This window comes from Drosophila arizonae, chromosome 3 (genome assembly GCF_054131065.1).
Source record: "Drosophila arizonae isolate 15081-1271.41 chromosome 3, UAZ_ARI_1.0, whole genome shotgun sequence".
NCBI lineage: Eukaryota > Metazoa > Arthropoda > Insecta > Diptera > Drosophilidae > Drosophila > Drosophila arizonae.
Window position 1 is genome coordinate 8,834,848 of NC_142923.1, and position 20,653 is coordinate 8,855,500.

Below are 20,653 nucleotides of genomic sequence, written 5' to 3' on the forward strand. Positions count from 1 at the left end.
TTAACGTATTTAATTTCAGCTTAATATCAAAATTAACAACCTGCCCACTTTCACAACTAAAGCAGGGTATTAACTTTGTTAAACTTTTTTATCACGCTGCTAGCGAAGTTCAATTTAGCCAAGACAACAACCGCAACGGCAGCTTGCTTTGACTGTACTACGCAACCGATTGGAACGCATGTGAAATAGATTTTGTGGAATGTGGAAGCTATGAAAAAAGGGGGAGGCTGATAGCTTGTAGTAGGGCAACAAAATGTTGTACCAACAACTTGCCGCGTCAAGATACAGAACTTATGCGCGAGCCAGCAGGCACGCACGCTTCCATGGGCCGAGCCCAGCCCCCCAAAATAAAAAAAAAAACCAGATCCCGAGCTGCCGGTATACGTACACAAACACAGCCGAAAGCACACACACACACACATGAGTGTGTGTATACATTTGAAACGTAAATTATGCTCTTGAAAAAAAGCCAAAATTTCGAGGCAGCGGCGCGTCGTCGGAAATGGTATTCCAGCTACGAATTCAGTTGTAAGGCAGCTGCCTGTGGCAACGCACGCGTCGCATTTAGAGAGTACACAGAGCTCGCACGAATAAATCGGAATAAATATATACACATTGAACTATATATCTCTGGTCCATTTTCACTAAAGATTGGACGCTCTTCACAATGTCCGAGGAAGTGATCGCCAGGGGCAGCATCTTGGGCAGTAAGTGATAAACAGAAAAGACCTAAAAAACATGAAAAGAAAAGTGTTTGAACAAAATTCAGAGACAACTTGTGGCATATGTGAGAGTAGCTTGAATTACGCCAATGCAATAGCCGAGTGCATCAGGCAGTGCAAGTGCAACAAGTGGCAAGCAGAGACCGAGCACCATGGGGCGTCATGAGTCCTGATGAAAGCATCTCAAATACTTGTGCAATGCGTGTTTGACCTCAAAAGACGCCGAAAGGTCGTGCATATGTGTGCGTGTATTTCCGTGTAGATATGGTTGTGTGTATGTATGTGTATATATATATGTTTGCATGTGTGCTGGTGCGTGTGTGTTATCCTTTTAGCTCAATATTGGGCGGCTTTTTATAGAAGCAACCAAAATTTTATGAGCAAACCAAACCCAAAAGCAAAGAAAAGAAATTCAATTTATAGATATATAAATATATATGTATATATAAATGGATACATCTACTATGAATGTGACTTCCCATTGACAGCTGGCCTGAAGGTCATTTGTATGTCAGCGTTATAAACAATGCCCAAATATTGGCCAATCTATACATTTGCTTCTTGTCTACCCACTTACCTAGGCCAACAAATTAATATGGAAATTGATGTTCGCCGCATTATCTCATCTAGCGGTAGTAGCTGTAATAAAAATGTCAATTTAATCCTGCTGTCATGTCGGGAGCAAATAATGATATAATTACTATTGCCTTATATATAACATGGTGAAAGTACTCCACGGCTTGATTGCTTTTGAGCTTTCACTGAAGTTTCCTGTTTCAATTGGAATGTTTCAGGGGAGTTTATTTTTTGGCTCTGTAAAGTTTTAAAATTTGCTATTAAAGTTTTTAAAGGTATCCATATGGAAGTTAAAATAACAAATTTAAATGACATAAAAAAAAAAACATATTGAGTAGTTTGTGCCGCTTAACTATGGCCATATGTCGGCGTAATTTTAATTAAATAGAAAAATATATAATATACATTCCAATGCATAGTACATGACAAACATTTAAAAAACGTATACTCTTTCCATTAATCTTATTTAATTATTAAGTTTCTATTTATTTATTTTATTTATTTATTTTTTAATTAAAAATATTTAATCAATTTTCCAGCTACTTTTAGTGGCTACGTAATCTATTTTCACATATCTCAATCCACAATCTTTATGCTTATATCAAATCAAATTTAATTGAATCTCAATTGTTGTTTATAAAAATATAAAAGTTCAGTTAGTTGTCTTCAATTTCAATCAGTAGATAGAGCAGGCTCATCAGGCTCTATACGTTCTTTAGGTCATTCTTATGTTTCTTATACTTCCGTTGTTATGCTACCCACTCTCGGCTTATCTACTAATCGCTTCCATCTTGGGCATGTTTTTGTCACTCGATTAGGCATTTATTTGAAATTAAGCACTTCAGTTGCCAGCACAAATCGTTTGATAATAACTCCCATCTATCTTTAACGGCAGCTATCAACAAATTTCTGAATTGTTATATTTCGCGTTGCGGCGATAAAGTTCGAGCAATTGTGAAACGTTAATTTGTTTTGCCATCCAATTGGATCGCCGCGTCGCTGGGCCAGACGTGAATTTCTAATGGAAAACAAACAGCATAAACAATTCGAAATTTGTTATCAGGGCGAGGTCTGCTCCAATTATAGCTTGGCTTAACTGTTTGCTTACGGTGCGCTCGTGGTAACATTGCCACTTCTATTCCCATTCCCATTCCCATTTCCATTTCCATTGCCCTAACCCAGCCCAACAATTAATCGGCTGTCCATTTGATTTGCATTTTGCAGAGCTGGTGCCCGCGCGCTATGTGCTCGCCATAATGGGCTCCATTGGCATGGCCATTGTCTATGGGCTGAAGGTGAATCTGAGTGTGGCCATGGTGGCCATGCTGAACCATACTGCCATACATGGGATGCAGGAGAAGCCAGTGGATCATCACACCATTTCGAATCTCACGAGCAGCGCCAGCGAGGAGGTTGAGGTCTGCTCGCCGCCCGGTGGCGCCACCAATGTAACGGCCAAGGTTGAGGTAAGTCACCAGCTGCGCAGCAATCACAATGAATGCAAATTTTGGTAAACATGTTTTTCGCTTTATTCCGACCAGGACGGACCATTCAGCTGGAGCGAACCCCTGCAGGGCACACTGCTGAGCTGCTATTTCTGGGGCTATCTGGTCTCGCAGATTCCATTGGCTCATGTCGCCGAGAACTTCTCGGCCAAGTGGGTCATGCTGTTCTCGGTGGCCATCAATGTGGTGTGCACTCTGCTGACTCCAGTCCTGACCTCTGCTCATTACGGTGGCTTGATATTGATGCGTGTCCTGGAGGGCGTGGGCGGCGGTGCCTCGTTCCCGGCTATGCATGTGATGATCGCCTCCTGGGCACCGCCCACCGAGCGCATGGTCATGTCCACCATCATCTATGTGGGCACATCGGCGGGCACGGCACTATCTATCCTATTGGCTGGCGTTCTGTCGGCCAACTGGGGCTGGGAGTCGGTGTTCTATGTGATGGGCGCACTCAGCTGCATCTGGATGCTCTTGTGGGTAATTCTGGTGCAGGACAATCCCAACAAGCAGAGCTTCATCAGTGCCGAGGAACGTCACATGATCACCAGTTCGCTGGGCACCGAGACCAAGGTCGAACATCATCCAAAGGTGCCATGGGGCAAGGTGCTCAAATCGGTGCCCTTCTGGGCAATTCTCATCGCTCACACCTGCAGCAACTTCGGCTGGTACATGTTCCTCATCGAGATTCCCTTCTACATGAAGCAGGTGCTCAAGTTCAATGTGGCCAGCAATGCTGCACTCAGCGCCCTGCCCTACTTCCCAATGATCATATTCAGCATAATCCTTAGCAAAATTTTGGATACTCTGCAAGCGAAGGGTAAGTTTATCCGCCAAGTCCAACTTATCCGTATGTGTTTCTACGTATTTATTTACTTCATGCTTGTTTACACTCATATTTATATCCACATCTAACTCGATATTCAGGTCCATATTCATATCCATATTCCATATTAATAATATCAATTATAATATCGAATTATATAACTCTACATATATTCATATGAATGGATATCCAGATCCATATTCATAACAAAATCAGTATTCATGTTCTCACCAAAACTATATTAATATTAAAATCTATATCCATAACCATATGCATTTGCATGTCAAAATCCCTATCTATATCTTATCCGTATCCTTATCCCTATATTCTAATCCATTTTGTTATCCACTCATAACTCATAACATTTCCCATTGCCTACACTTTTCCTTTTACATATCGTATTCTTAGCCCTAGTCTTATCTAATACGTGTCTTTTTTAGGCAAAATAAGCACAACCATTGCTAGGAAGGCGGCTACCTCAATTTGTACTGTTATACCGGCAATATGTTTGTTGGTTCTGTGCTATATTGGATGCCGACACTACGAGGCCGTCTCTGTCATGTCCGTGGGCATTGTGGCAATGGGCGCCATGTTCTCTGGCTTCCTCTCCAATCACATTGATATTGCTCCGAACTTTGCTGGCACTTTAGTTGCGTTGACCAACACTGCTGCCACCCTACCTGGCATTGTTGTTCCCCTCTTCGTTGGTTTTGTTACCCATGGAAATGTAAGTGTTGGCTGAGATTCCAAATAATTCAGAACATTTAATATTCCGAAATCTTATGTATTCCGATCATAGCAAAACATTGGAGCCTGGCGTATTATATTTGGCGTTACAATCGTCCTGTTCGTATTGGAGTTCTTAACTTTCGTCATATTTGGCTCGGGTGCCGAACAATCGTGGAATAGATCTGGTGCACCGAAGGATGCTGATGTCAAGGATGAGAAGACACCGCTTAAGGATGTTAACGCACAGCAAAAGCCATAATTATGTAATCTCGATTAGTGGATCGAACCATATACAAGAATTTCAATTTCATGACTTTTTGTGTAGTTAAAGCACCGAACTGTCGCACTGGACTGTAAATACTACAAAATACCAATTATAGTTTTTAGTTTAACCTGTAATACTAGGTATACTCGTATCTGTGCACCCATCTATGGACACTACTACACTACTTCGCTTACCCGCCTTTAAAATGTACTTAACAAACGACAGGTATTCAAATGTTATCCCACATACAGAGAAAATAAAATAATATTCTAGTACAATTGTTGTCTTTTAATATTGGTTAACTGGTATACTGTTATACAGGTGGTGTACAGTTGTACTGTAAATGCTTATACAGCTACTGACATACTGGTAATATTTTATATTATTATACTAGTATACTGTTATATGACATTGGGTACATTTTTGCAATTTAAATTTAATTGCTTTACTTGTGTTATCTAGAAGTCAATAAATTAATTAGCCAAGGTAAAGCAATTTTAAACAAAAGTGTTCTAGTCGACTATGCTCAACTTGGAAATACCCTGTATCCTGCAATGACAGACGGACGGACAGACAGATGGACATGGCTATACTGATTCAGCACATCGCCTTGTCCACAAATATACACGATTTATGGGGTCTGGCACGCCTCCTTCTGCCTGTTACACAGATTTCAACAAAACCGTTAATTCCTGATTTCCCTTTTTCAATGGGTTCAGGGTATAACAATCTTTCATAAGCTCAACAAAATGTATTGACAATTCGTGATTTATATATGAGTTCATTCTTAGGTTACGGGACTATTAGACAATGTTTTGACTCTGCTTATGCTGGGCCCGGGCCGGTTCTATAAAAGCCGAGCGCTTCTTTCATTATTTCAAAGTCAAATCAATAATGTCCGTTAAGCTTGTGACTTTCTTGCTGCTCCAAGCCGCAGCGGCTGTCCTGGCGGGCATTCGTTCGATACCCCAGCCCGAAAAAGATCAGGGTGTAATGCTATTTTGGAAATGTATATAACAGTCAAAAGGTGGCGTGGCAGACCTCTTAAAGTATATATATTCTTGTTCGACGAGCTGAGTCGAATAAGGTGTTAGCAAAGGTGACTAGACTTTCGAAAATTTTCCCATTAAATCGTTTAAACTTCAAAAAATTATTAGTTTAATTTGTTGTATCTCAGAATTAGAAAACATGTGTATATAATTATTCCAGAAATCGCAATAGTTGTATAGTCGAAATTAATCAGAATGCAGAAAATTATTCCATAGTATCTATTATCAGAAAGAAAATTTGTATAAAATGATATATGATGAAAAAGAAGAGGGGAGTTATCCATGTAAGTTTCCTACATAAATCCGAACAAATTTGAGTGATTTTTGTTCTGCAATCCCATAGCATTTTTGCCGGCACGCTACATATTTGCATTCCTCGCCAATGTGGGCATGGCAATTGTGTATGGATTTCAGGTAAGTCTGAACGTCACGATGGTGGTCATGGTAAACCATTCGGCTGCCCTTCACGCCAGTCCTTCAGCGCCGGATAACAAAGATGTGGGCTGCCATCCGCCGCCTGGCACCTCACCGAATGCTAAAGAGGAGGTATGATATACCATAATCCAAATTTAATTGATATATCACTAAGTTAGTTGCGTGCAGGACGGACCATTCAATTGGAGCGAAGCCCTTCAAGGTAAACTGTTGAGCTGCTACTTCTGGGGCTATATGGCGTCGCAGATTCTGTTGGCTCGCGTCGCCGAAATCTTTTCAGCGAAATGGGTATTCCTCGGCGCTGTGGGAATCAATGTCATATGCACCATATTCTCACCGGGTCTGGCGAAGCTTCACATTGCTGGGCTGATGGCTATGCGCATTCTGGAAGGCGTTGGCGGTGGAGCGGCATTCCCATCGATGCACACCATGATAGCCAGTTGGGCGCCACAGACGGAACGGCTGCTGATCGCCACCCTGATCTATGTGGGCACATCGGCAGGTGTGGCGATATCAATCTTGTTGTTGGGCGCAATCGCCGATCAGATGAACTGGGAGGCGGTCTTTTATATAATGGGTAGTCTGACCATCGTTTGGATGATCCTATGGGTATTCCTCATACAGGACAGCCCAAACAAACAGCACCTGATGACCGCCAAGGAGCGTGACATGATAAACGTCTCGTTGGGCGAGGAACATACTGCACCTAAAGTACCCTGGTGCAAGATCTTCAAGTCGGGTGCCTTTTGGGCAATTCTCATTGCTCACACTTGCAGCAACTTCGGTTGGTACATGTTCCTCATCGAGATTCCGTCCTACATGGAGCAGGTGCTCAAGTTCAATGTGTCGAAAAATGCAGTCTTTAGCGCTTTGCCCTATATACTCATGCCGATATTCAGCATCGTACTTAGCAAGATATTGGATATATTACAGAATAAGAGTTCGTATTTCCATGGGCTTAGTGTTTCTAATAATACAAACAAATACTGAAATATACCCTATACATATATAGATAAGATCAGGCGAGTGACTGCCCGAAAGATCGCAACGGGCATAGGTTCAGTCGTGCCAGCCCTCTGTCTGTTTGGTATGTGTTTCGTCGGATGTCGTCACATTGTGGCCGTTAGTATCATATGCTTGGGTATTATGGGCGCGGGTGGCATGTTCTGCGGCTTCCTCTCGAATCACATGGATATATCACCAAATTTTGCTGGTACATTAATGGCGCTGACCAATACTATTGCCACAATACCTAGCATTGTGGTACCTAAACTAGTCGGTTTCATTACTGACAATAATGTAAGCTATATCCGAGATAAATCTTGAATCGAATTATTATTGCATATCATCTTTCCTTAAATAGCAAACCATTCAGGCCTGGCGAATGATATTTGGTATCACAATTGGTCTATACATTATTGAATTTGTTATTTACATGAGTTTGGCACAGGGTGAAGTCGAACAGTGGGATGAGGGCTAGTTAAAGCTGGCTTCAAGATGGAAAGCAAAAATTCTTTAAAAGAAATGAAAGAATAAAATTTTTATTTCAAACTAAATACGGTTTTAAATTAACAGCTTTTCAATGTAGCCGTTAACAGAAATAATACATGCTCATAACAGACCGCTGTTAACTTAATGAATAAATTAACTGGTTCACTAAGCAAATTCAAACCGATTCGACATTCTCTTGCTTTCGATAACATCTTATCGAGTGTCTAGAATTTGTTTAATCGATTGTTAAAATGAAATTAAATTAAGACATAATTTGGGCAAACAAAATTAAATAAAAAAATAACCCCAAAAACAAAGTGTACATAACGCTTTCGTTATAATCGCTTTAAATATGCACATTTAGAAAAAATTCAAATAAAAAAACAATTTCAAAATTCAAACTGCACCGAGAGTCACAACTCTGGCAAAGTCGCTGCCAGTGAAATTGCCGGCCGTGCGAAAATGTTGAAAATACGCAACATTTGCATACTGCAGCGACGCTGGAAGAGCGGGAAAAGACGTTGGAATGTGCTGCAACACAAGCGCAACAATTGCGATCGTGCTTTGGAAACTTTCGACGATTTCTATGGCTCTGTCTACGGCGGACGTTGGAAGAATATGCGTGCTGCCCTCCTAACCGAACACAAATATGTTGCCATGGTAAATAATTTTGGTGACACGGAGCAAACGTGCAGCATGCTGGAACTGGACGGTGCCATCAATATTAAATCTCTCATTCAATTGGCAATGGAGCGAGAGGAAGCCGGCGCAGAATCTAATCTTCTACTCAATCGGCATGCTCATTACGACATCGATGACAAACTAGAATCGTTGCTGCGCAAGCAGCAAGAACGCGAAGTGGCTGCCATCTATCCGACTGCAGCAGACGATGGACATGTGCCGCCACAACAGCTGAGCTATGATGGGAAGAAGAAAGAAGACAGTCACACGGAAGCGCAGACAGACAGCGGAAAGGAGGCACCGTCAGTGGAGTTCACGCACAGTCTGACCAAAGCCTTAGAGCAGGATGTGCAATTAGATGAGAGTCGTTTAGTAGATCCGCAATTTGGCACAGGCGGTCTGTACGAATATGTGCCCGCCAGCAGCATCAAGGGCATGGAGGATTGGGTTGCCGAATCGAAGCATTATAAATATTATCAAACCAGCACCGATTTTCCACTAATCATCGAACCCGAGGCCATATTTCAGTATCCCGAACACTTGGCCATTTACACCTACGAGATGGGCAACTGTGCGGAATTTAAGCCGCCGCGACAATGTCTAACTGGTGTCTTGTCTCACTTTCTAATGGACGGCGCCTCGGTGTTGCCGCCGCTGTTTCTGCAAGTACAGCCAGGTGAGCGTGTGCTCGATGCTTGTGCGGCACCAGGCGGCAAGTCACTACTGATGCTGCAGACGCTACACCTGGATCAGCTGGTGTGCAACGATGTACAGGAGTCGAGACTGAATAAGCTGCGACGCGTCATGCAGGAGTATCTCTTCGATTACAAACAGCGCTGGGCGGGCAAACGTTTGATCTTTAGTCAGAGCGATGCTCGCAATCTAGATGAATATGGCAGCTATGACAAGATACTAGTGGATGTACCATGCACCACGGACAGACATGTGCTGATGCATCAGGACAACAATATCTTCAAGCCGACCCGAATCAAGGAACGTCTGCGGATACCCGAGCTGCAGGCCGGCATCTTGGCGAATTGCTTACGTTTACTGAAGCCTGGTGGCAGTTTGGTCTACTCCACGTGCTCCTTGTCTCCGGTACAGAACGATGGTGTTGTCCATATGGCGCTGCAGAAGGTCTTCAACGAGCACGGTATCACGGCTCGCATCAAAGACCTCAGCCAGCATACAGCGCTCTTTAGCGACATCTACAGATTCGAGCAGCCAAAAGGCTTGAAATATGGCCAAATGGTTCTGCCCTATTTGCCGGCCAACTTTGGACCGATGTATTTCAGTAAAATCACACGAAATTCCTAATGTTTAATTTTTTAATCAAACCAAATTCTAATGTATAACAGAAAAGGGGAAATTCAGATATTTGTTGGTGGGGTGTAAACAGATTCTGAACCAACAAAGTAAGAAGCTAGTAATGGGTATAAGTTGGGCAATGTCACGGATGAAACCCTTCAGAGCCTTAAAGCCTAACATTTTTAATTATACCACATTCTAAAATGTTACTTATTAAAAAAGAAATGAATTACTTGTTACAACTAAATACGTGTTTTTTTTTTTTTCGAGATTTCATTCAATAAGAATTCATTTAGATTTTAGGAATAAATTTAAAGGGAAATTTAATTTGAACTTTAAGCTTAAACAATATCTATACGAAATACAGCCGTGTTTGCTGTTCAATTTTTGCTTACAATCTAAATATACATTAATATAATTCATATACATAATTTGACATTTACAATTAGATTTGTGCCCGAATCGAAACAAGTTTGTTCAATTTTTGTCAATCTTCTTTTTTTTCTTGGGCTTTATGGGCAGTGGTCCAGGCGTCTTGAAAATAGTGCTGCAAGTAATTTTATAGACATTATAAATATTTTGTTAAATTTCACAAACTCTCTGACTCACTGGCACGTGGTACAGATTGGACTGTATTTGCAAAAAACAGACAGGCATACGGAGCAAACGTAGCCAATGTCAATTAGCTCGCGATGGCAGAAGCAGGAGGCTCGATAATCAACCTTAGGTGTGGGTGGCAGCACCAGCTTGTGCCGCATCTGCGGTGATGGCAGGAATACCCACAGTAAGTACTGCAACAACCCATCCAACTGGTTAACTTTGAGGAACTGGCCGTTCGTTATATCGCAGCCCTGTTGCAGCAAACTGAGTGTCTTGTCCAGGGCGCAGGTGTCAACGACAATGCCCAACTTTTGGGCCGTGAAGAAGACATTCATAAAGGTCATATACTGCGAGGCGCACTCATTGCTGCCCGTGATCACCAAAATGCGTGAATGCATCTTTACGCCAGCCGGGACATTCCGTTGCAGCTGCAAAAGTTAAAGTATTTACAATTAAAGTTCCATGAATGGAGTTGATTACATACTCGTGATATGTAGCACAAGGCCATGGACATGCTGCCTGCCAGTAAACTTTCGCATGGCGCGCTCAAACGAGGCGCATTCATGAGTATGCTGCCCAACTGTTGCTTCACCGTTTTCTCAACCAAACTAAACGCCTCGTATTGGGCATCTATTTGTCGCAGCTCTACCTGCCTGCCCGGCAAGGGGAAGAGAAACTCCCTGAGAAAAAAACACTTAATAAATATTTACTCTCAATGTTTAATGGCCACCTACGTGGTGTAATGTGAGCAGGAGAGCACAGCTAATTTATTTTGTGCCTTCTGCATGAGGTGCGCATTGCCAAAGGCGATGACTGCCTCCAGAATCTGTGTTAGATTTTGTGGATTTTGTCGTACAATCAGCTGTGAGGGATTCGTGTCCAGCACGATGGCCAACAGATCAATGCTTGCCTCATCTTTAAAATTGCGGTATGAGTTCAAATACTATTACGTTTATTCATTTGAATTTTACCTTCTTTGTTTGCTGTTGCGTCTGGTGACTCCATTTTTGCCGGCAAAACGAAGCGCAATGGTAAATGCTGCAAATGAGTTCAAGGTTGCGCAAAAGAGTTCGGCACTGGTTGCACTTGTGACGTCAGTCACTTAAATTGGCTCGAGAACTGTATGTAACAAGTGTTTTCAATGTTTTTAAATCTATTAATGAGCATGGCAATAATAATTTATTTGAATATAAAAGAAATTATAATTTAAGTTCAATATTTGTACGTCAATTAATCTGGGCATTATTTAAATGTGACGTCATAAGATGGAACTTGTCTTTTAATCTTTTGCACTACGCGAATTCTTCATATCAGGGCTGCCACAAATTGATTTTGCCATTCCGCGGTAAGCGCGGACACTTCAATCAGCTGTTCTTGTCAGCACTAAAATTTTTGTTGGGCGTTTCACCCACTCTTGTTGATAAAAACGGCGTTAAACACGTATTACATCCGGTTTTAAGAAACAAGAATATAGCACAGCTATAAAATGCTTGTTCTAGTACTTGGCGACTTGCATATACCACACCGCTGCAGCAGTCTGCCGGCAAAGTTCAAAAAGCTGCTGGTGCCCGGTCGGATACATCATATACTGGCCACTGGAAATATTTGCACGAAGGAATCATATGATTATCTCAAGTCATTGGCCAACGATGTGCACATAGTTCGTGGTGATTTTGATGAGAATCTCAGCTATCCGGAACAGAAGGTTGTGACGGTGGGTCAATTTCGTATTGGCCTGTGTCACGGTCATCAGGTCGTCCCTCGAGGGGATCCCGAAGCATTAGCCCTAATCCAGCGTCAACTAGATGTGGATATTCTAATAACGGGGCATACGTACAAATTTGAAGCATACGAGCATGGTAATAAATTCTACATCAATCCGGGCTCAGCAACAGGCGCATTCAATCCGCTGGACCAAAATGTGGTGCCCTCCTTTGTGCTGATGGACATACAGAGCACCACGGTGGTGACCTATGTCTATCAACTGATCGGCGATGAGGTCAAGGTGGAGCGCATTGAGTATAAGAAGATATAACCAAGTATTAGCAGCAATTCATTCCGCACGCACTGAAATATCCGATCTGTCTTTGATCTTGGCTTAAACTACGTGAAAATCTGAATATATATATATATATATATGTATATATATATATATATATATATATATATATATATATATATATATATATATATATATATATATATATTTAAAGAGGAAATTGTATAAATTAAACCACGTTTCTTTCATTTTTTTATTTAATAAAAAATGTTTAAACTTTATTTAAATAGAATATAAAAGGGTTCTTATTTTTGCTCGATTTTCACTGTTGACTCTGGTGTCTCGCTTACATGTTCAATGTGCAAAATATTATGAATTTTATAATCGAATGAAAAGTCTGCTTAAAAATGTTGACAAAGTTTCGTGCATTATTCTCATTACATTATAGTTAATATCTAGATACAGATTGGATTATCGTTCGGTTAACGTTGCATTGCTTTCTGGCATTATAAAATAAATATTTAAATGTACTGCTTTTTTATTTATTATTTTTTATGATCTCTTTTCATTTTGTTGTGAATACTTTTTGTTTTCGCCCCATTTTTTTTACGATAGCAGCATAATTTGGCAACTATTTTCTAAACTTTCGTACGTTACAAAAAAAAAATGATAAATACACAAATACGAAAACTCTGCGCTTAAAATTACATTATTTAGCTTTGCTGCAATCCACTTGCAATTAGTTGGATGCCGGTTTTCATTGGGGGAAGGTGACTTGTCATACATATATGTTTTTATTTAAAAAGCAATCAACGACGTCCATGCGATCCCCGATGTGCCTGCTCGCGCATTAGCCCAGGCTGTCGACGCACACAGTCTTGAGGGTTTTGCCATTGATGAAGGTCTTGAACTGCTCCGGCAATGCCAGTTCGGTCTGCAAATATGTTAAAACATATTAAATAAAAATATATATAATTTTGTTATTTTAAGCTCCACATACAAAATCTCCATTTGCCTCCGGCAAGAGTATATTCATCTCGGATGACTTCGAGCTGACAATTTCAACGCCCAGGGAATCCTTAGACAAATACATTTGACAGCCATCGGTCTTATCGATCGACACTGTTGGAACCGAACCCAACACCTGCATCTGAACGCTCTGGCAGTTGACGAACTCAATGGAGGCAACCACCGAATCGAACAGAAGCGAGCACTTTTTGCACGAGTCCAGCACAATGTTGTTGACCTTGCCCTTGACAGTGAGGGTGGAGCCCTCGCAGCGGAACATATACACCACATTGTTCATTTCGGCATTTTCCACAACGAGACCCGAGTTGTTCTTCTGGTACTCAATCAACCACTTTTTGCCATCGCGGGTAAAGACTGGGTCCTTCACGGGTGGAGCAGAATTAGTAGCAACTGGGGCGCTGCTTTTGGCTGGCGTCTTGAAGGGCGCTGGACCAGTGCGCAGTGATGGATTCTTGTGGGTTTGCATGTCGCCGGTTACCTTCTTCAAGTCTGCAAGAATATTAAATTAGCTTAAAGCATCTTATAGAAATTATTGCCATTTGTTCCTACTCTTGGTTATATCAGCGCCCTGATTGATCTGCGCGAAGAGCGCACTGCGATCATCGCCCGCGCTGTCCAGCTTCAGGGCATTCAGATCCAGTGGTGGTGGTGGTGGTGGCATGCCGCCGGGTGGTGGCGGTGGTGGTGCACCACCAGCGGGGGCTGCGCCCTTACCAGACCAGACGAGACCCGTGGTATGATACTGCTTAATGTAGGCCTGCATATCAGTTAGTGTTTGCAGCCAGGCGCGTGCCCATTCCACATGCTTGGGATCCTTCTCCTTCCACTCCTTAAGCACACGGTTCGTATAGAACTGGCCGGCGTCCTTCATCTCCTTCACATGCGGTCCAGGCATCGATGTCGTACACACCCAACCCAGGGCGGGTATACTCTCGCTAATGGCCGACAAATGATTGAAGAGCGGCGAGGTGCGATGCTTCTCACGGAAATCACAAATGGCGCTGATTTGCGTCGATGTCGGCTGCAGCAGTTCCATTTCCTTTGCCTGCGGCGGCTTAGCCATCTGCGTGGCCAGCGTCACATAACGCAATTGGGCGCTATAAATTGCCAAATTGAAAATTAATAATGTCACACACAAAATAACAATATCGACTGCAGTTAATACTCACTCGAATGCAGCCTTCACAATCTGCGCATGCGCAGCCACATCGCCGCCTATTTGGGCGGATAGCGCCAAGTACTCGGCTAATGGCCCGGCGATAATATCCTCGTAGCCAGCGACACTCATGTTGTTGCTGTCACTTGTTGTTGTTGTGAGAGGATCAATTGGCGGTGGCGGTGGCGGTGGCAGTGGCGTTGGTGGTGATGGTGGTGCGGGTGGTGTAGATGGTGCTTTAATTACTGCCTCTGGCTGTGGCGCTAGCAACGTGTGCTCCAGCCGATCCACTAAAGTCTCCAAGCGTTCACAAATCCTTTCTAAATGCTCAACGGCAGCAGTGGGCTTTGATTCCGACTCGTGGTTATCTGTTGATTAATCAAAAACTCAATTATTATTCCAGTTCGCTCTAAAATTTCGTGCTTTTACTAAAGATGTGCGTAAAAAATGTAAGCGTAAAAAATATATACATATTTGTATATTTAATTAAGATGAAAACATTACACAAATCGTGTTCACACCCAGTCTATAAACAAATTAAAATAAGATTTAAAAAAACAAGTTGTAATTGATGTCATCGCAGAGTTTGCAATAAAAAATATAAATTCGCATGAATCACTGGAAACGACTTGAGAGATTAAGCAACGGGCAAAAAATCGCTGAATGAGCTGTTGGTGATGATGTTGTTGTTGCTGCTGATGATAATGTTGTTGCTGATGATAATGATGAACAGAGATTAGTGAGCGGTTATAAAAGGAAAAAATGTCAAGTGCTGCATATTAATATAAGTGACATTAGAGATATGTGAATGCAGTTATAGTAATTTGATACCCTATATAAGCTGGCTAAAATGAGGTATGATAATACAAAACATACTCTAATATCAAGATTGTGTAAATTGTAAACTTTTGAGGCTTAAAATATACAATACAATATTCTCAAATACAAAATAATAATAATTAGAATTAACATTTTAAAAATATTACGAAAAAAAGGAAAAAAACAAAAAAATATATACAATTATAAAAAGAAGTTGTTATTAAATAAAAGATTATTTAAATTGTTTTTATTTATTTACATATTTCTTTTTCTTTAATATTTTAATATATTTAAAAAAAAAAAAAAAAAAAAAAAAAAAAAACAATAATAAAAAACAATAGTAAAATTATTTTTAATTTTTTTAAGCCTAGCGAATGTTTGGTTTTGTATTTGGTATAAATAGGCCTACCGATGAACAGAATAAAGACTTTAGAGTACTCAAGTATTTTGTCATTAGTAAACTAATTATAAAACCTAATTATAAAAACTAATGTAAAACCTAATCAATTGTTCGCCTATTTGTATAGCTAAACTAGAATCAATTTAAATTAATTGCTAACGATTTCTTACATCAACTGCACTTAACTATACAATATGTGAATATTTATAATAGAAATATAAAGATGTAAAAGTATTATAGATAAGGGACAAAATTTCTTTAAAATTGAAATTGAGAATTGTGGTTTCTTAAAGGAGGATATATAAAAACATTCACAAGAGCAGGATGAGAACTGCACTTGAAAAACAAACACGTTATCGATAGAGCTTGTTATCGATAACGCAACGCATGCAACGAACAATAGAATTCCATTTGTATTTCATTCATACCACGTACGGCCACGCTATGCTCCACGGCTGCGTGGGCGGCGCGGAGCAGTTCCGTGTAGAGACGCTGACGTTTCAGCTCCAGCTCATCCCGGCCAACAGGCGTGACAGGTGGCTCAATGCACCCGCTGAAGGCGTGCACCCAACATCAATGACAACGATAACAATAGAATAGAAAGATGAGTTCATACATGTAGTACATATAATGTGGCTAATACGATAGAGAACGCGTACATCTCATTCAATCGCTCATCGTCAAACCAGGCGGGCAGTCCGTGTGCAAAGGCCAGCGTTTCCGGCAGCAGTTCACCTTCGATGTACGGCGCACACATGCTCTCCCGCTTGGGTGGCGGCAGTGAGTCGGAGAACACTTCATCATCGTCGGCCAGCGAGCTGTTGTTGTGATTGGCTAAAAGCAGCAACGATGAGCTCAACGGATCTGGCTCAATGATCTCCGCTCGATTGCTTATGTTCACCTTCTTCTTGATGGACTGATGCGTCGAGTTGTGACGGGAGAGGCAGCTCTTTGTGGGATGCGAATTAGCCGGTTGCGGTTCGTGCACCTGCTGCTGGTGCTGCTGCTGCTGCTGCTGAGGCATTGTATTCGGCGTCGGCTCATCCTCTGTGGCGCTGGTCATCGATGCGGGTGGAGCGGTTGATGTGGATGAGTGCGTCGAACGCTGCACTGGCGACGATGCGACAGTGTTGATAGCTTCTATTTCAAGGGCTGTGAAGATCGGCGCAATGCGCGCACATTTATACGTATTTATATATATTTGATCAGCAGATCAAAACTAAAATTAAATCTAAAAATTTGTATGCCCTAATACTATTTCTATCATTCTAATAATATTTAATATACTCATTCAAAGACCTGAAATTTTTTGGTAAAGTCGATTTTATTTATATACTCACTAGCTGCTTGGAAAATCAAGAAAGTAACAAAACCCTACAAAAACTTGAAATATTAAATATGTATACAGATGCTGAGGCCAAACGCCAAAACACATATGTATATAGTGTAATACATATAGGCTAATATAAGGGGGCATGGAAAATCTGAAAAATCTAGATCTATATACTACTGCAGGCCTCATACACTATTTAACGTTGTTGCACCATGAATGAATATTATATGCAGTCAATGACGCCCGACTACAATATTCTTACATATTATACTATAAGAATACAAAACTGGTGTCTTTGGCAAAGAGGAAAGAAGTCTTTCTCCTCTTTCTCTCGGAAAACAATATGACCTTTTTCATATAAAACGATTTTACATACTAAATATTTGATTACTATATTCCTATATACCTAAAGATGTTAACGAGAATATATGTTATAAATATCTTGATATTTTATAGCTGATATATACACTTAACCAGATATACAAATCTATATTTATATAGAGTTGTGTGCTTTAACATTTGCTAGTAAGGCAAAATAAAGACGAAAATAAGCTTAATTAGGCGCAGGTACTGGGTATTTGGTATAGCTCTGTCTTTTTATCACCAAACTCCAGGAACCTGCAGCCAGGTGAAATACACAATAGCAGAGCGTGTATTAAAGCTCCCAAGAGTGGGACAGCATATGTAATTTTTCATATAGAACTAAGTGTTATACATAGGTAATACATATTATGAATACCAGTGGGGCGCTCAATAGGAACAGACTCCTTTTCAGTGTCGGCAGCGGGTTCGGATTGGGCTTCAGGTTCTAGTTCTGGTTGTGTTTCTGGTTCAGGCTCTGGCTCTGGCTCTGGCTCAGGTTGAGGTTGAGATTCTGCTTGTAGTTCAGGCTTTGATACCTGGCCATTGGCTTTGACCTCTTCCTGGGTGACCTGTTCGTTGGCTGTGTCAGCGGGCAGCTGTTCGATATTTCCGTTTGTTTCGTTCGCATCGTTTTTACACTGTTTATCCTTGTCCTTATCCTTTTTGGCTGATTTTGGATTAGCACGACAACATGAGAACATTTTTGCAGCTCTTGTTGTCTTGGCTTGGCTTATGGGTACTTAAAGAGTAGTGGTATATGAACGATTTAAGTAGGTATCACAATAAGATTATGCAATTTCCGGATTATTTCTCTTTTTTTATGCTTTAGCTCATTCTCATTTACAACAGCAACAACAAGAATGAAAACAACGTCTAGCAGCCATACAAAAATTGGTTAGGCGTATGACGAAAGCCGCAAAAGGAAAAGAAAGTAGCAGTAAAAGAAAAACCACTCCTTAAGCTTCCTATATCGTATAACGCAAATCGTTTCACACGCACTTGAACGCAAATTTTTTCCTTTCTGCGTTTTTAGTTTGTTTTTTTTTTTTTTTTTTTTGCGCGTTTGACATATGAAAAATTAGCAAATTAAAGCACTTTTCAATGTTTAATGCAGAGAGCCTGGGCACAGCGCTATGGGGCACGGCAATGGCCCAACTGGGTCACATACACGCACACAGACCCACAAAGCTCCACAGCTGCTGTTGAACAGAACACACCCTAAAAATAATGGGCAGCAAACGCGCGCACGCACAGGACGCGAAATTAGTCTAAAATCGTTTAACAGCGCAATGTTAATGTTAAGGTCATGTTATAGGCGGCATATTCACAGCTTGTTGCTATTTATTTATTTATTTTTTTTTTTATCGGAGTATATTACAGCCGCGCCCCCTTCAAAGGTCACACACGAACCGGTGAACTAATGAACTTATATTATTCAATCTTAAATCTTAAGACAATCAGCATAAGCGCAGGTTAATAAAACGTTGTTCTATGCTTATTTCGACATCCGTTTGTCCACACACTTTTGGTGAAAATTTGTGCGAGTAACTGAATGCGCATTGAAAGCAGCTTCAAAATTTGGAGACAAATTTCTGCTTTGAGTACAAGTACAGGGTCAACAACAGCTGAACTGAAGCTGTTGTGGAGAAAGCTTCACGGTGGTAATGGCAACAAAAATGTTCAAAAGAGAGTTTGCGCGTAAATAGAGAGAGGCGGGCAGCTAGAGAGAGAGCGCAAAAGCTGAGCACACTTTTTTGTTATTGTAAGCGCTGCAGCAACAATGAGTTTATTGCACCGGCGCTAACGTTGTTGCTGTTGTTGTTGAACAGCAGTTTAATGCATACATAAGCTTACAAATAAATCTAAGCAATTAGAGTGAGAATACGTCTGCTTTGGCCGACAACAACTTTCGCTCCACAACAGAGACGAGTTACTGTAGGATGTGAATGTTTGTATGCACGTGTTTGTGTGTGTGTGCCTGTTGTTCTTTTGCGAGCAGAAAACGCATTTCAAATGCACACGCACACACATACGCAATAGCGGCACGAGCAGATTAAGTGTCTGTGGCAACTATACCGTTATGCGAGCTGTTGATGCTCGACTCATATAACAATTAATTAGAAATTAAACCAGCTGCGTGTTTATGTCCAAAGCAAAATAGGAAAAGAAGAATGTTATCTCTGTATGAGTGTGTTTTCATATAACCTTTTTTTATTTTTTGCTGATAGCGCTTTTTGGCCATCTTTGATTTCACACGAATACACACACACACACACAGTTGCATAGATACATTGTTCACTCTGGCGTAAACTTTCTAGTTAACTATAGGGGTGTGAGTCAGAGAACAACAATAACAACAATTATGACCGTATATGAAGCGGCAAACAGCTGAGAATTTTTATCAACTTTGCACTGTTAACATTGCCATTAATGGATAATAACCAATGCACATTTGTATTAGCGCACTTACAGTAGCCTAACTATTTATATGTACAGCGATAAGTAAAATCAAATTCTATATGAAATCATCATTAAAAATATACCAAAACAGTCACACACATATACAGTCAAACACACAACTACAACTTACACACATATCAATGGCATGGTATGCGAATGTATTTAAATTAACAAACAAAAAATGATTCACATAAAAATAGCCCCAATATATCCAAGTGGCTGACATTGCCGGCAACACAGCTGTCTCCTGTCCTCGAATACCCGCCCACACTTGCATACAAATACACACATATATATATATGTATATATGAACACGTACAGCGAGATATATACGTGCCATTTTAGAATTCCAGACAGCCTGGCCGCAGGAGTTCTAACTGTATGTAACCCCACCCAATTGTCGAAGCAGCCGGCACTTTTACGCTGTGCTGCTTGGCACTTCACAAATTGCAGCAATTCTTTAAATGTATATATTTTTTACGCACATTTTTATGTTTTGTATTTAGAAAAGCACATATATATTTAGCACACACACACACACATACACGTATTTTAATATTCTTGTAAATTAGCACTTACCACAAATTTGTAATAGTAGCGCTGAATGTCTAATTACCAATTTACCGCTGCTAAAGAACAGTTGTGTGCGAAAAATCGACGACGAGTGACTAATTTTTCGCTCGTTCGTTGAACTAACATCTGATTTTAACAGAGATCCCATTTAACATCTTAATGAAATGTTATTAACAGCGTGCAGTCAACGTTAGTGCACTTTATCGTTACTTGCTTATCGATAACTTTTAAATCCCCCACTTTTGAATAAATGCTAACAATTTCAGTGTTTATCTAATAAAGTTTTCCGATCAAGTATAATGATGAATATAATTAACATCTGCATCTCTAACAAATC

General features: G+C 40.7%; 6 protein-coding genes and 1 long non-coding RNA gene across 17 annotated transcripts; 4 read left to right on the top strand and 3 right to left on the bottom strand.

The window, feature by feature from the left end:
• Positions 1 to 502: 502 nt before the first annotated feature.
• Positions 503 to 4,898, top strand: LOC108610070 (sialin-like). The gene is made up of 5 exons (XM_018001905.2): positions 503 to 707; positions 2,523 to 2,764; positions 2,840 to 3,620; positions 4,067 to 4,353; positions 4,426 to 4,898. The coding sequence occupies exons 1-5, from the start codon at positions 668 to 670 to the stop codon at positions 4,612 to 4,614; spliced, it is 1,539 nt and encodes a 512-aa protein (XP_017857394.1). The 5' UTR covers positions 503 to 667; the 3' UTR covers positions 4,615 to 4,898.
• LOC149269638 (uncharacterized) lies at positions 605 to 2,529 on the bottom strand. Its single transcript, XR_016269041.1, has 3 exons — positions 1,424 to 2,529; positions 1,300 to 1,361; positions 605 to 729 (listed from the first exon to the last, which is right to left on the bottom strand). It is a non-coding gene; the product is annotated as an uncharacterized LOC149269638 (long non-coding RNA).
• A 550-nt stretch (positions 4,899 to 5,448) lies between the features above and the next one.
• Positions 5,449 to 7,660, top strand: LOC108609644 (sialin-like). Of its 9 annotated transcripts, none has more exons than XM_089463969.1 (7): positions 5,449 to 5,719; positions 5,798 to 5,953; positions 6,013 to 6,083; positions 6,143 to 6,215; positions 6,273 to 7,044; positions 7,117 to 7,403; positions 7,468 to 7,660. In XM_089463969.1, exons 2-7 carry the CDS (start codon positions 5,924 to 5,926, stop codon positions 7,582 to 7,584), a joined length of 1,350 nt encoding a protein of 449 aa, XP_089320095.1. In that variant the 5' UTR covers positions 5,449 to 5,719; positions 5,798 to 5,923; the 3' UTR covers positions 7,585 to 7,660. The 9 variants fall into 9 exon arrangements, with proteins under 9 accessions (XP_089320095.1, XP_089320094.1, XP_017856854.1 ...); XM_089463968.1 differs by having other exon boundaries at positions 5,830 to 5,953; XM_018001365.2 differs by having other exon boundaries at positions 5,449 to 5,953.
• Positions 7,661 to 7,799: 139 nt separating this feature from the next.
• l(2)10685 (5-methylcytosine rRNA methyltransferase l(2)10685) lies at positions 7,800 to 9,831 on the top strand. Its single transcript, XM_018001906.2, has one exon. The coding sequence runs from the start codon at positions 8,058 to 8,060 to the stop codon at positions 9,591 to 9,593; it is 1,536 nt and encodes a 511-aa protein (XP_017857395.1). The 5' UTR covers positions 7,800 to 8,057; the 3' UTR covers positions 9,594 to 9,831.
• A 50-nt stretch (positions 9,832 to 9,881) lies between these two features.
• Tfb4 (transcription factor B4) lies at positions 9,882 to 11,283 on the bottom strand. The gene is made up of 5 exons (XM_018001914.2): positions 11,156 to 11,283; positions 10,919 to 11,099; positions 10,669 to 10,864; positions 10,194 to 10,612; positions 9,882 to 10,131 (listed from the first exon to the last, which is right to left on the bottom strand). Exons 1-5 carry the CDS (start codon positions 11,187 to 11,189, stop codon positions 10,062 to 10,064), a joined length of 900 nt encoding a protein of 299 aa, XP_017857403.1. The 5' UTR covers positions 11,190 to 11,283; the 3' UTR covers positions 9,882 to 10,061.
• A 241-nt stretch (positions 11,284 to 11,524) lies between these two features.
• Vps29 (vacuolar protein sorting 29) lies at positions 11,525 to 12,857 on the top strand. The gene has a single exon (XM_018001920.2). The coding sequence runs from the start codon at positions 11,671 to 11,673 to the stop codon at positions 12,217 to 12,219; it is 549 nt and encodes a 182-aa protein (XP_017857409.1). The 5' UTR covers positions 11,525 to 11,670; the 3' UTR covers positions 12,220 to 12,857.
• Positions 12,423 to 20,482, bottom strand: capt (adenylyl cyclase-associated protein 1). Of its 3 annotated transcripts, XM_018001898.2 has the most exons (8): positions 20,323 to 20,444; positions 17,660 to 18,022; positions 16,247 to 16,739; positions 16,016 to 16,140; positions 14,382 to 14,736; positions 13,762 to 14,309; positions 13,184 to 13,701; positions 12,423 to 13,117 (listed from the first exon to the last, which is right to left on the bottom strand). In XM_018001898.2, the coding sequence occupies exons 2-8, from the start codon at positions 17,982 to 17,984 to the stop codon at positions 13,034 to 13,036; spliced, it is 2,448 nt and encodes an 815-aa protein (XP_017857387.1). In that variant the 5' UTR covers positions 17,985 to 18,022; positions 20,323 to 20,444; the 3' UTR covers positions 12,423 to 13,033. The 3 variants fall into 3 exon arrangements, with proteins under 3 accessions (XP_017857387.1, XP_089320084.1, XP_017857388.2); XM_089463958.1 differs by lacking the exons at positions 16,016 to 16,140; positions 16,247 to 16,739 and having other exon boundaries at positions 20,323 to 20,436; XM_018001899.2 differs by lacking the exons at positions 16,016 to 16,140; positions 16,247 to 16,739; positions 17,660 to 18,022 and having other exon boundaries at positions 20,323 to 20,482.
• Between the last annotated feature and the right edge of the window lie 171 nt (positions 20,483 to 20,653).

Excerpts from the sequence above, each read along its gene's own strand:
- LOC108609644 (XM_089463964.1), top strand. The coding sequence starts at position 5,917 with ATGATATATGATGAAAAAGAAGAGGGGAGTTATCCAT. Across the intron at positions 7,045-7,116 it reads GGATATATTACAGAATAAGA|ATAAGATCAGGCGAGTGACT; the intron begins GTTCGTATTTCC and ends ATACATATATAG. Across the intron at positions 7,404-7,467 it reads GTTTCATTACTGACAATAAT|CAAACCATTCAGGCCTGGCG; the intron begins GTAAGCTATATC and ends TTCCTTAAATAG.
- LOC108610070 (XM_018001905.2), top strand. The coding sequence starts at position 668 with ATGTCCGAGGAAGTGATCGCCAGGGGCAGCATCTTGGGCA. Across the intron at positions 2,765-2,839 it reads ATGTAACGGCCAAGGTTGAG|GACGGACCATTCAGCTGGAG; the intron begins GTAAGTCACCAG and ends TATTCCGACCAG. Across the intron at positions 3,621-4,066 it reads GGATACTCTGCAAGCGAAGG|GCAAAATAAGCACAACCATT; the intron begins GTAAGTTTATCC and ends TGTCTTTTTTAG.
- Vps29 (XM_018001920.2), top strand. The coding sequence starts at position 11,671 with ATGCTTGTTCTAGTACTTGGCGACTTGCATATACCACACCGCTGCAGC.
- capt (XM_018001898.2), bottom strand. The coding sequence starts at position 17,984 with ATGTTCTCATGTTGTCGTGCTAATCCAAAATCAGCCAAAAAGGATAAG. Across the intron at positions 14,310-14,381 it reads ATTGTGAAGGCTGCATTCGA|CGCCCAATTGCGTTATGTGA; the intron begins GTGAGTATTAAC and ends GGCAATTTATAG. Across the intron at positions 13,702-13,761 it reads GGGCGCTGATATAACCAAGA|ACTTGAAGAAGGTAACCGGC; the intron begins GTAGGAACAAAT and ends ATATTCTTGCAG.
- Tfb4 (XM_018001914.2), bottom strand. The coding sequence starts at position 11,189 with ATGGAGTCACCAGACGCAACAGCAAACAAAGAAG. Across the intron at positions 11,100-11,155 it reads CGCAACAGCAAACAAAGAAG|ATGAGGCAAGCATTGATCTG; the intron begins GTAAAATTCAAA and ends GCAATTTTAAAG. Across the intron at positions 10,613-10,668 it reads CCTTGTGCTACATATCACGA|CTGCAACGGAATGTCCCGGC; the intron begins GTATGTAATCAA and ends TAACTTTTGCAG.